This window comes from Dreissena polymorpha, chromosome 5 (genome assembly GCF_020536995.1).
Source record: "Dreissena polymorpha isolate Duluth1 chromosome 5, UMN_Dpol_1.0, whole genome shotgun sequence".
Taxonomy (NCBI): domain Eukaryota; kingdom Metazoa; phylum Mollusca; class Bivalvia; order Myida; family Dreissenidae; genus Dreissena; species Dreissena polymorpha.
Window position 1 is genome coordinate 42,634,956 of NC_068359.1, and position 14,260 is coordinate 42,649,215.

Sequence of the window (14,260 nt, forward strand, 5' to 3'; positions counted from 1 at the left end):
ATTTGTCCATAGGGCATGGGTGCCCAACTTCCACTTTTGTATCGATACTTCCTTATTTCAAACAAAAGCTCTTTTATGTTTTACTTCTTCTTACCCCTAAGTGTGACCGTTGAGGTAATGAGACAGGCGATACATGATACACTCGATTTCTTCACGGTTGTAATTTATGGTAAGTTGCCTTACTATTGAACGAAGAATGCCAACGTTACAGCCCGGAAAAGCTGTTTTATAGCCATATACAATTTTAAATCTCTGTGTGATCCAGAGCTCCGAGGTCGGGGACAGGTTTTACACAACAAATGCGGTGTCTTAATGGTCGTCATGAGTGATTAAATATTTGTCCCTAGCATCATGAATGACAAATTACTGTCTAAATACGCAGTTCTATGACACAATTTGGTCTTTAAAGTGTGACCTTCACCTTTGATGTAACCAGACAAGTTTTAAACCCAACATGTCGTGTTATGTTGTGATGGATTGCATTTCTGCCAAATTATTTGCTGTATATGGCAAATTTACGGCGAAGACTACAAACGGACAGTGCGACTGCCGCATGCCCCTTCAAAAGAGGGAATACAATTACTCGGACCTTAAAAGACAATAACACACAAATAAACTGAATAACACTGCAGTCAAATGGTAGAAAGAAACTGTGGTAATACTATAATCAATATAAATAAGAGTTGTCTCACACGTGTCATAACTTGAGTTAAGTACTATAGATTTAATCATAGAGAAAAATTATTTTCCAAGATTCGACTTGAGGACCTATCTTATATGAGGCATGTGATCCAGTTTCAAACTCAGCTTAGATATTGCTTAAACATTCTGACAAATTTTCATCAAGACGGAGTCATGAATGTGGGCTCAAGAGTGGTAACATGGTTTTTAAACTTCAACCCTGAGACAAAGTTTTGGACGGCCGTAACCCAGATTTAAACTTGTCCTTGCAATTGTTGACATAGACATTCTAACCAGGAAGAGCAATTTGGCCTTTATAGTGGTAAAAGCTAAAAGTTGCCAACATACGACATATACCAAACGAAAACCGGCACTGGGCATAGGTTAATCACAATAGCTAACTTTGAGCACTGGCAGCTTTAAAAAAGATTTTTTAAACCTATAGCATGTTGATATTATGTGTTTAATCCTTATTCAGGTCTCTATATATTTTGATCAATACAAGCTATGTCTTGAAAAATACACATGAAATACATATGAAAAAGTGACTGTTTTTATGAAGACAAAATTTATTTATTTACAAAGCAAATAGTAATTGCAGCACTGAAATTATACATAACAATATTTAAAGTTCATAACAAACAAAACTGTAGCAACACACTATACAATTAATTAATTAATACAAGTAGTCTACATGCCTGACAAGATTTCAATTTATGAAACATTAATTTCGAACGAAAACACAGTGTGTATTTTTTATGATTATGTTGGTAACATTTTTGTTTACATTTGACTTTCATTCATTGGTTTAAAATGAGTTTTGAATGCAGCGCAAGACATTTTCACTGGCCCATAGCAAATTTGGTTATTTGTGAATACAAATTTCCAGCACATAATTTTAAGTATTTCATATGCCTCTGCTTAAACAGTTGTATTGTCATGTAATATTGTCATCTATCAGATAATTTTAGATTTATTCATTTAATATATCTACAGAAAACAAGATTTCTAAGAAATGCCTACGTATTCTTCTTTCATTTTGCAATAAGATGACCTTAGAAAAAATATTCACATTTTACATTTGATTTTAATTATAAAATGCATGTACATGTAATTATCCTTTGTTTTGTAACATTAACTTTTAGACCTTACATTTCATTAATAAAATAATAAACAATTATTTTGAACAATACTAAGCGTAACTGGACCAAGGGAGTTATACATTTTTAATAGATACATATAAATATAAATTTTGCTACACAAACATGAATAACACAAAACAAGGTCTGATCAAATAACATCCTGCTGGACAATCATTCTAACAATTCTTACCAGGAAATTGGTTTATATGACAAATATTTAACATTCAGTATCAGCATGGATACAAATAGATTATTTTTTTCTCATTTTAGTTTTAGCAACAAAAGCATTTGTCTGTGAGAAATGATATAATTAATTCAGACAAACAAAAAGATGTTTGTAAAAGCATGTTCACCCTTCTTTTTGCAGCCAAGGTGTTGCCATGTGAATTGTCTATTGAGTTTTTCATAGTGCATGTCTCTGTGAATTTGACCTATGATTTCTTTATTTCACATTATTGGGGTCTTAATTCAGCATAGAATAATTAGCATCCTCATTTATATGATCTTAGTTTAGTTAAGTCGTTACTAGATATTGCATTAAAATGTAATTATTGTTACAAGCATCTGCAACCTTGACCTTTAAATTGTTCACCATCAAATAAATAGGCCTATTTGTTTCCTCCTGAATAAACAGCACTATACTATGGATGATCATAGAATAGAGCAATCTCGAGCTATCCCATAGAAACAAAATGTAACATTTATTAAACGACAATAAATTTGATGCATGAAATAGTAGATAAAAGGCTTTTATTTTTAAGAATACTTTGAGTAACTGGTCCAAGGTATGAACACATTTTTTAAGAATACAACAAAAATGGTTAAATGTTACAATCCCGTGTGACCTTAACCTTTGACCTCAAAATCAATAGGGGTCTTACTGGTACTTTCTTCTAAAGTAACCATTGTACCAAAGTGCATGATCTTAGGTCAAAGCATTCGCTAGATGATATGAAATGGTCTATGTGCAGATCATCTGATGACCAAAATACCAAGAGGCGCAAAGCTTTAAATCCCCACTTCTCCGAAAGGGGACATAATGATATAAATAACCGATACCACAAAAAAATCCAAGCATCCTTGTTTCACAATTATGCAATGAACAGATACAGCACATCATAATTTACTCAATTGTCACCATCAAAGGTTAGAGGGATTTTATTTTCCGCTGTTGGGTTCATGTTTATAACGACAAGGTAAACAAGAAAAGCAACACTCAACAAGAAAAACAACTTAAGCCACATGCCAATTCCACCACCGCCACCAGATTTCTGTGCAGTATTTCTTGGAACCTCTGTTTTCTTATACACTGTTTCCTCTGTGCCACTGAAATACACAAGAGCTCTGTGTATAATGGTATATATATATATATATATATATATATATATATATATATATATATATATATATATATATATATATATATATACATATATATATATATATATATTACTTGTGTTCTTAAAACCACACACCTTGGAATAAAGTACATGTTAATCAATACATATAGATGCAATTTGAAAGTGTGCAAAATTGTCATTAAATCTATAGCCTAGTTAGCAAGTGAGATATTATTTTTTTTTAAGTTCAAAACTGAAAGTGGGATTTCTATATGAATACATACATTTCGACAAACGCGATTATTTTACAGTTTTATAGCGCAAAAAGACAGAGTTCTTCCTTGTAACCACCAGATATATTCTAATTGAGATAGATAAAATTAAATTTATAGCTTAGTTAGCAAGTAATTTATTATTTTTCAAACGGTTTCGCCTTTTAAAACCTAAAAAAGGATTTCTAGACGTATACGTCCATTTTGACAAACGCAATTATTTTAAAGTTTTAAAGCGCAAAAGAGACGGACTTTTAACTTGTTACCACCAGATATATTCTAATTGGCATAGACAAAATATGTTTCTTATTTATACTTTAATTTACTATGCCATGTATTTCATTCCAAGGTGTGTGGCACCACCAGATATATTCTAATTGGCATAGAAAAAATATGTTTCTTATTTATACTTTAATTTACTATGCCATGTATTTCATTCCAAGGTGTGTGGCTTTAAGATGATACTATAGAGGATTGGTGGATTTTATTTTGAAACATTATTAATCCTCACAAGTTGTAATGCATTGGTATAGAAATTACAAAACACTAGCATCTCAAGAGTCAGCCCTGTATTTAACTTGTTAGCTAACTAATGAACAATACAATTTTTTTGGCCTCATAGAACAGATCAATCAAACTACAAAACACTACATACAAAATTTGCGAACATGGAAGACATGTTTGGATAAGTATTCAGAAGAAACATGAGATAATACGCTGTGTCGGAAGGTAGAAGTTGGTAATAATGGGTTTCCTTTCCATCTATCGGTGGCATTAATGGCAGGGCCCTTTCGAAGGGAAAGAATCTAATGTGATCAAAATTATATATTGGTGTGGACGCTTTTCACGTAGATTTAACTAAAATTTTGCCACGCAATTACCAAAGACATCACAGAGACAGTGTTAACTTATAGCAGAAAATATTATGGGAAAATTGAGCCTAATCAATCCAAAAAGGGACATCAAAAATCACTAAAATCAGATACAACACAGCTATATTGAGGGCCTACCTTGGGACGTTTCTTCTGGCTGGCATGGTGGGGGTGGCTGTTCTGGGCTGAACCACAGGCTTGTATGGTTTAGAAGTTTCCACAGGCTTGTATGGATTCGGAGTTTCCACTAAGGGAGTACTTGTGTACTGTGGCTTTGGCTGAACTGGAGGCTTGCTCTTGCTAGTAATTGCGACGATAATAGGTTTAGATTTGATGTCAATTAAATAAGGCATTATTTAATAAAGAAATATATTATTTTGTAGTTATTACATATTTATATATAATCTTTAATAATAATAATATATAATCTATTAGATTGCTGTAATTAGATTTCTATGTGAATCATATGTGATTGTGTTACATTGAATTTTGCTGGGGAAAACGTGTCAATTTATATTTTTAATTTAGTACCAATCACAATTCAATTTGAGTAAGTGATTACATTTAACAAGTGTGTTTACAATAAAATGGCAAAAGATATATGATAATAGCTGTTATATATGCTCACCTGTAATTAAACTGTACTTCTTCATCTTCCTCCTCCTCCTCTTCCTCCTCTGAAGAGCATCCCAATTAAGAGGTAAGATCAAAACAGTGATCAGAGTTCAGATTTAGCTTGTGTTGTTACAATATCTACACAAACTGGAAAAAAATTACACTAAAGCTTTCCTAAAAACATGACTCAAAATACCCCCACACCGCTTGGCACAGGCATGAGAGCCATGCTCAAGGCCAAGTTTACATGCCCTTGCAGGAACTGTTAATAACTGAGCATGAATAGTGTCACACATTTCTATGCCTCATGGTGATGCAACATTTCAAGTTTGAGTTCAATAGCTTTAGAAATGTTGTAGGGAGCTCCTAAAAAAACAAGGGCTGTTTGTAAAACATGCATGCCCCCCTATATGGGCTATAAGTTGTAGTAGCAGCCATTGTGTGAATACGTTTTTTGACACTGTGAACGGTGGTGGTGGTGGTGGTGTTGGTGGTGGTGGTGTAGTAGTAGTAGTAGTAGTAGTAGTAGTAGTAGTAGTAGTAGTAGTAGTAGTAGTAGAAGTAGTAGTAGTAGTAGTAGTAGAAGCAGCAGCAGCAGCAGCAGCAGCAGCAGCAGCAGCAGCAGCAGCAGCAGCAGCAGCAGTAGTAGTAGTAGTATGCATTACAAAAATGCAGTTAGCCTTACATTTGGTAAAATTTTAATATATTACAAGGGAGGCAAATGCTGTAACAATAAATTTAAACTTATTGCATTTGTTTCCCCTGTATATAAGAAAGATATAATAGTGTATTACCTCCCCTGTCCTGCTTATATTTCAGGGGTGTCAATTGTCCCCAATTTAAAATCCGGAATATTAAGCCGTAGGATAAAGGGAAGAGAGGCCCCCCCCCGAGCCCTAGCTTATTGTTCTTTTTTTAAAGTCTTTCTAGGTGCATTTTCTGTTGAGTACAATGCAAAATATTATGAACCAAACCATCCGTAACACCGCAGATGTATTTGTCATTCTAAACAAATGATATTGAGAACTTTGAAATTAAATTAAATCGACAAACCAGCGCATCCGAAAAAGACTGTCCGAAAACATGTCGCGATACATCATTTGCAAATGAAATAAAATATGCATATCGTTTGACTGCAGAAAATGAAAACCAGTAACCAGTAACCTAACAAATACGCAGTCAATATATAATTTGATTAACATATTGTTTTAAAATATGATATTGCAGTGCTTTACTTTGCCAGTTACTGCTGATGTCAGTGCCAGCCGCTTACCAATCAGAAATCAATAAATAAAATCGGTACCAAGCGCAAATGTCCAGAATGCCGACGATGCTATAACAATATTCGTTCTGAAATGAACCCGCACTAAAAGAATTTGTCTCTACCCCCACCCGCCTTAAACAAACTCATCCGATTTACATTCACCTCAAAATCAACCCTGGACGGCTCAAATCCGGATTTCCGGAATAATCCGGAAAATTGACATCCCTGATATTTATATTAATCAACAAAATTAAACATTAACACAATATTTAATATACAAAATATACAAAAAATCTCATATTCTGATAATATTTTTACTGATCCATTGTATTTTACTAAAAGGATGATGTTTCATTGGACTGATAATTTTAGATTTAGGATTACAGACCAGTTGCTTCAGTAATATTGTTCAGAGTGTGCCCTGTTGGCCGTGTATGCATTCTTGAGTTATCATTCAAAAACCATTTCACTATTTCGAGTCACCATGACCTTGACCTTTGACCTAGTGAACTCAAAATCTATAGGGGTCATCTGCGAGTCATGATCAATGTACCTATGAAGTTTCATGATCCTAGGCCCAAGCGTTCTTTAGTTATCGTATGACAACCACCTGGTGGACGGACCGACCGACATGAGCAAAGCAATATACCCCCTCTTCTTCGAAGGGGGGCATAAAAACTCACAAAAATGAGGATCTCTGGGTAAGAAAAAATGTCTTGAAAATCTTATCATCAGAGCAATTATATTGTTTCAAATGTATAACTTGGAAAATCTTGACGTAGTTTGCACCACAAACTGATAACATTTAATGCCAACAGACAAAAAAAACAAGAGATGTGTTGGTCAGAAACACAATGCCCCCTATTGCGCCGCTTTGAAGCCATATATTTGACCTTGAAGGATGACCTTGACCTTTCACCACACAAAATGTGCAGCTCCATGAGATACACATGCATGCCAAATATCAAGTTGCTATCTTCAATATTGCAAAAGTTATCGCAAAACTTTAACCATGGTTATTATTACAAAAGCCCCTAGGACATTAGCCCCTTTGGACATTAGCCCCTACCTACTTTTACATTCATTTTTTAGGTATTTAATTTCATCTTTATTTTAAATTAATGGAATTAATGGTGTTTTTTTTTAAACAGCATCAACAACAAAATGTTACTTATGTATCTAATTGTAAGGTAATTTTAGACTTCTGGATGGTGTCAGATAGCAAAATGTTTGCAAAATAAATAGAGTTCAAAGAAAAAAAAAGTTAAGAAATTGTAAAAAAAACACTGAAATGTACTTGTGTGGTACAAGCTATATATATTTTGTATTTACTAGGGCTGCAACAATATACCGGTATATCGGTATATATCGCAATACGCAATCCGCATATTGTATTGCGATATGATTTTCATCATACCGGTACGAAAATTTTACAAAAATTCACTCACATTTCGTCCAGAAAAGCCATCCGAAATAATGATAAAAAGGTAAACAAAACAAAGCAGTGTAAATTATTTTTTACGTAAAAATAGCATTCTAAAGAGTGTATTATACGGAGAAGCGTTGTTACATCCATGGGAGCATTCATTCGATGCTTTTGAACAGATTATCGTTGAATTAATTGCGCACAGCTGTAAATGTTTCGTTCGATTCTGATTTGAGCATTATTTGTAATCCGAATTTCGGAAACACGCTTCCAAATTTGAATGCTAACGCGACAATAAAAAATTATAGCGTCAAATACAAAGTGCTTTATCCTTTGTCTCAATAAAAAGCGCGCGAAAATTATACAGACATGTAGAACGTCGCATGGAAAGTATGGGTGTATTTTGTGTTGTATAAAAATGGGAACATCACATCAGCTGAATTACGCGTGTTCAGTGGGAAAAACGCCCCGGTTGGACGTTATTTCATCACATCTTTAAATAGTAACAATTTCAAAAATGTATTTGATACTTAAGAAAATTTGCGAATGTTTGTGTTTCTTATTATTCTTGAGCACATTTATAGTAAATATTTACCAGAATTTGCTTTAAAATTGGAATTTATGGGATTATCGGGTAATTGGCAAGTTATAATTTTGGTACAAGTTAGCAATATATTGCGATATATTGCAATACGGGTTTTTGAACTGACAATATATTGCAATACGGTTTTTGGCGTATTGTTGCAGCACTAGTATTTACATATGAAATTTAAAAAATGGAATAAAAATGCTTACTTTAAATAAAAAGTTTTAAACGTTTTACATGTAAAACACCTGGGGGCTAATGTCCTAGCATGTACTTTTTTTTTGAAGGGGCTTTTGTCCTAGGGGCTTTTGTCCTAGGGGCTAATGTCCTAGTCTCCTAGAGGGCTAATGTCCGTACCCCACAGACACCATAACCCCAATTAACCTCCAATATACCCAAGTCAAACTTCATTTGGGAATAACTGTGTTATTTCCATTTGTTCTATTTTAACATCATAAGGCAGACGCAAAATTGATTGAAAAAATAAACTTCATTAATGTTACACCAAATTAGGAAAAACATACCACCACATGTTGTACAAATATATTGAAACTGCTTCCATAAGGCACTAAGCATATTTTTTATTATAAAATAAAAACTAAATGTAGGATCACTGCACCAAAGGTGAAATATTATCACAACAGTGAAGCAGACAAGAGTTGTACCTTCTGACTCCTCTGTTTCTGGCTGAGTTGTGGGATTACCACCAGAGTCTATCAGCTTCCCCAACTTTTTCTCATAGAACAGTCTAGTGGTTGCTATATAAAGGTAAAGGTAAGGTTGTAAGTGGTTAAATAATTAAAATACTTAACTGCAATATATTATTTAATATAACTTAGGGCAGACAAAAAGTGTAAATAATTCAATACACGTATTAAAAGGCAGAAATAGGTATAACAATGATAAGCCTTTTAATCTAAAGGATTTTTTTCTATTAGTTTTACAGATTTTGTCATGGAGAATAAATGTATGAATATTAAATTTAATGATTTGATATTTCGCAATAATAATAATGACCATTAATTATATTTTATCATATGTGTACATTTTATTGATATAAACATTAAAGTTTAACTTTTTAACAAGTATAAGATAAAGCTATGAAGGAATGCTTTAATGTGACACACTTTATTAAACTATTCACATACATGTAATGGGTCCAACATTTACTCCATACTCAATTAACTTTTCCCTCAATTCTTCATCATTCAGATCTGCAATATCTGTTGCCATCGTTTGTATCAGTTGTCTGCAAACTTCTAAAATTCAGAGCAGAAATGTCTGAAGTTCCGGCTGCTAATCAACATTGTTGAGTATTTTGTTTTTTGTCTACAATAGACCAGTTGAATGTTATTGTTTACATTCGGGATTTCCTGCGGATACGCACTCACTGGTTGGCAAAAACACTGGTTACAGTAACGTAAAACATGTATAAAGGGCTCTTGTTTAGTCAATAAATTGGTAATAAGACCGAAATAAACATTAAAACTCTTAAAATATAGTGCAAATATATCATATTTAGTACCAAATAGATGTATATACACAAATCGAATTTCCTCGTCATAAAAATACGAAGTAATTATAAGCATAGAGTAAACGTGATCGGAAGACTAAATACTGACAATTCCACAAAACAAAACAATAAATTAGCCGTATTCTTTCTGATAGTAAGAATTAATAAATTATATTTCAACAATAATAAAAATGTATTAATTTATTTTCATTACAATTGTAAGTGGTGTGGATAGTGTTATTTTTCATCAGCAATCGATAGTGTCAGAGGTGCATTTAATATAAAACAAAGCCCTAAAAAGCGTAATACATTACAATTTTACAATATTGTGGTGATTTTCTTTTACAATAAATGACAATATTAATACAATTTAGCATGCAAACGGAAAAAACCTGCATATTATGCAAATTGAGCTGTCTTTGCACGTATATTGAAATCTCTTTACTAGTAATAGGGAGTGATAAAAATATAGCATTTTATGATAAATGCATATATTAAATTTATTTTACGCAATTATGTTTTACCCTATTGTGATTGCTTTTGTTCATGATGGTGTTTCTTACACTGCAGTAATGTACAAGCTTTACACATAATAGCTGAGTTTACTTTTGCCGGTACCCATTAAATACCTTACTTACGTAGCAGTAAAATTGCATAATATTTTTAATGTATAGCTATTAAACAATGTATTATTATGATTAAAATGCCTAATATATATATAGTTCCTGTTAATCCATTTCTGACAAATGTCTTCATTTTTTAAATGTTAAAATATTTTATTGAAGCAACTGTTCAGTATTTAAGCTTTAAAATTTGACTTAAATGACTGCTCAATATGCCAAGAGATGACATGGAGGTATTGTAACTTGTGTTTAATGACCAGACACTTGTCTGCCAACTGTGGTTTATTCAGGGACCCAAGTTTAGGTCCCTGGGTTTTACTTTATGACACCATGTTTTCTTTGTAATTGTCTTGACAATATCTGTTCATAACGAGATAATCAGTTTGTGATGAACAGAGGTGCAATTTAACACCGGGATATAAAAAGCTGCAACTAAGAGTGTCAATATTAGTGTGAACAATTAAATAAAACAATTACATCAGTAAAGGGAATTTATTTAATATGTAACAAGGTAAGTTTTTTTCAGACACAAAGGTTCAAATCAGTTACCCTATGTTGCGTACAGAAAATAGACCTGTAGGTTGTTTGTTTTCATCCTTATTTGTTTTTGTTCATTAAATTTAATTTATTCTGAGAGAATTTCAATTTCTGAGATTTTTTTAAAACTAAAAATGGTCGATAAGAAGTGCCAAGTAGAGATTTTTGTGGTAATCACATATCGAGCTTTTAGATTGTGTTCCACTCCTGAGTTTGTTGTGAGTAAAAACGAATAATAACAACAATATAACCATTCCAAAGATGCATTCCCTTGCATGCTAATGTTTTATATAGACATAATTAGTAAAATTATATTTGATACGTGCATGACTATCATGAAAAAACGATGATTTTGTCAACCTTATCTATATGCCCTTCTATGAATTCCACTTCATTTTGCTAACCAGTGGGCGGAGTCTAAAATTTGCAGGTGCGCGTGATGTCACTCGTCAACTGGTCTATACAGGCGCCTTTAGAACATAGACATGCTTCTGATTCATACAGACACTTGGGAATTGGGAGTGGTAGCAATCTTAAACACTGCTTTAGACTGACACTGGCGTCTTAATATTAAATCCCATTAGTTCAAGTGCATAACACACTTTGACTGTTAAATAAATACGATAACACTTAACTTAGCACAACAGTGCGTCACAATAAATCATTTATCGCGAAAACAGGTGTCATTTACGCATTGCTACAAATATCTGTTTAAGTATTACAATACTAAAGTATATAATGGTTTAATAAATATATGAAACATAATTATATGAAAAGCAATCAGCTGTAAATGAAAACTTAGGTTACCGTAATATATTTATGTTGTTTTCTTTCGTTTCCGATTTTGCGTTTTGACCAATCGAATGTCAGAACTTTTTTTGGCGCGGGTCGCAATGTAAAACGGTCATAGGTCAACTGGTCACAGCGTTACTTTTAACACTCTGTCGGTGAACAAAAAGAGCGTAAAATGTCATTACTAATTCATGCACTTAAGTCTATCGTTATCATGCTGTTATTTATGCTGTACCCTCATGATGAGATATAGAGTAAAAAAGTAACGAAAGTAATTGTATAGGGTGATGGTCGTTTCGTGCCACTACCAGTGTTTTTCGCCATTATCATTACTGTAATATTACACATAAAATATATAAAATAAAGTTCTAATAGTTTGAGAGCTACTTTTTCCCCCCAAAATAGACCTTTTTGACACGCAACAACACAAAGTAAACAATATTCAATCAATTTATTGTGAATAGCACATAGTTTTTACAACAAACAAAATATATATAAGTAAACGATCATGGTGCCAGCTATAGGCCTACCAGCAAATGAATACTTAAAACCAGCAAGGGTTAAAATACATATTAAGGCAAAACAATGTAGTGACTGTGTAACATCAAATATAATAGACAACCAAGTAATAAACAACGTTAGAGGCTTTGTGATCAAAAACACTAATAGTTTACAATTTAACTCGTTCTTCGTGAAAACAATCATAGAGTGGAACCACCTGGAAAATTGAGTGGTTCACGCAGAGACAGTTGAAGGATTTAAGTCTGCCCTCCTTTTCGACTAAAGCGCACTCCCCCGGTGTACTACGCCGTAACTAGCCCTTAACCGTACAATGCAGAAGCAGAAACAATTATTGATAGATCTTTGCAAAAAACATTTGTTAATTTTGTTAATAAGGCACAATATGAAACAAACCGTATAGATCCATTATCCCGATAAGTAATTCGTTATTAACCATACAATATACACAAAATGAAACTAATGAAGACGGTTACTTAATTTATTATGTTTTTAAAAGTCGTTTATTCGTAATCCTGAAGGAAGGATCCTTTATGACATGTTAGGCTTATTTCAGCATTCAAAATATATCGAGGATTCTGAGTCAATACTAAGTGTCTCCATTTTCAGTGTTTATAAAAAGGAAAAACACAAGATGTCAACCTATTTATAAAATCTGTTTACAAGAAATTATAGTAAATAATCATATATTTTTATTATATAGTATAATAAGCACAAATATTCGAATAGAACAATATTTTAATAATTGAGAAAAAAATACATGTGTTTTTTCAGGTAAACTTTGTTCAAAATTGGTAATCGTATTGCTACACAAACCTAGTATATTATCAAGCATGCAATTATTTCTGTATTTTTGGACTCAATAAAACAAATTTTCATTTGGTAAAGTCACAGATCTATAAATAAGCGTAGTAGTTAATAGATATCGGGTAAATGTAACTCATAACCCAGGACATTATAGTGTATGGATGTTTAAAACAGTCGAAAGACACTGCACTTGGACTCGCAGTGGTTTTGCTTGAATGGGACCCAGAATGTGTGAAGACGTGATGTCAAGATGCATGAGGTATGCGAACTTGTCGCACACAAAAGACAACATAATCAATACTTGATTTGATCATAAACATTTATTTAAGTAATCACGTAACAAAACTTGTATTTTATTACATAAAAAACTATTGCAACAACATTCGCATCATACAAAAACATACTTTGCCATATGTTCTCTACAGATCTTTTTTTCAAAAAAACAACAACATTATTTTCTTATAGCATATGCAAAAACTCGTGCACTTGTTATAATTTTAAAATATACGTTAGCAGATCGTAACTTTACATCTCTTTCTTACTTATACCACCCAGTGTAAAACCGAAGCTTTCAAGGAATGATGTGCTCTGTCAGCTTTCGTGACCGGCCTTTTTTGTCGTCGTCAATGTTCCTCCGTGCGTCAACAATTTATTAAAATGACATCACCTCATGAACAACTGAATGGATTTTGATCGATCTTGGTAAAAATAATTATCATGTTGTCCTTCTAAAAGTATATTTCGTTTCAGTGCATATTTTCGTCATTTAAGTAAGAAAATATTTAAGCAACAGCTACAAAACTAATGGAATTTATTAATGCTGAATATAAAAGACAGGATGCGTGTATGGATGACTTTCATATGTCATATTTATAATTATATAATGAAATAAAACGTTTCTTGTCTTGGCAACTGATAGAAAAATTATTTAAAACTGTAATTAAACAAAGCATTATCAGCTTTCATTTGACTTTCGTTAAAGGTCATGGATTCATTTTACTTAGGACATAAACATCACGGTATATGTTTGCCTATATGCATATAGATAATGGTTAAAGTTGTAACACATGCATCCTTATTACCTTAAACAAGAATAAAATATCAGCAATTAAACTACATATTTGAATTTTAGCCATATGACTATCCATTTTGTGGACAGTAGGATACTCAGAACACTCGCCTGTAGTTTCAATGAAATGGCTGCTTTTTGCGAAAACTTTAAAGCAGGTACAAACTAATTTTGCTTTTACTCTCATTTTTAAGTAGAAAGC

The 14,260-nt window shown here is 32.7% G+C and overlaps 1 protein-coding gene across 1 annotated transcript; it reads right to left on the minus strand.

Annotated features, from left to right (window-relative positions):
* Positions 1 to 1,232: 1,232 nt before the first annotated feature.
* On the minus strand, positions 1,233 to 11,837 carry LOC127880830 (bromodomain-containing protein DDB_G0278469-like). The gene is made up of 6 exons (XM_052428280.1): positions 11,679 to 11,837; positions 9,347 to 9,457; positions 8,864 to 8,956; positions 4,936 to 4,984; positions 4,446 to 4,607; positions 1,233 to 3,149 (listed from the first exon to the last, which is right to left on the minus strand). The coding sequence occupies exons 2-6, from the start codon at positions 9,429 to 9,431 to the stop codon at positions 2,951 to 2,953; spliced, it is 588 nt and encodes a 195-aa protein (XP_052284240.1). The 5' UTR covers positions 9,432 to 9,457; positions 11,679 to 11,837; the 3' UTR covers positions 1,233 to 2,950.
* Positions 11,838 to 14,260: the final 2,423 nt, after the last annotated feature.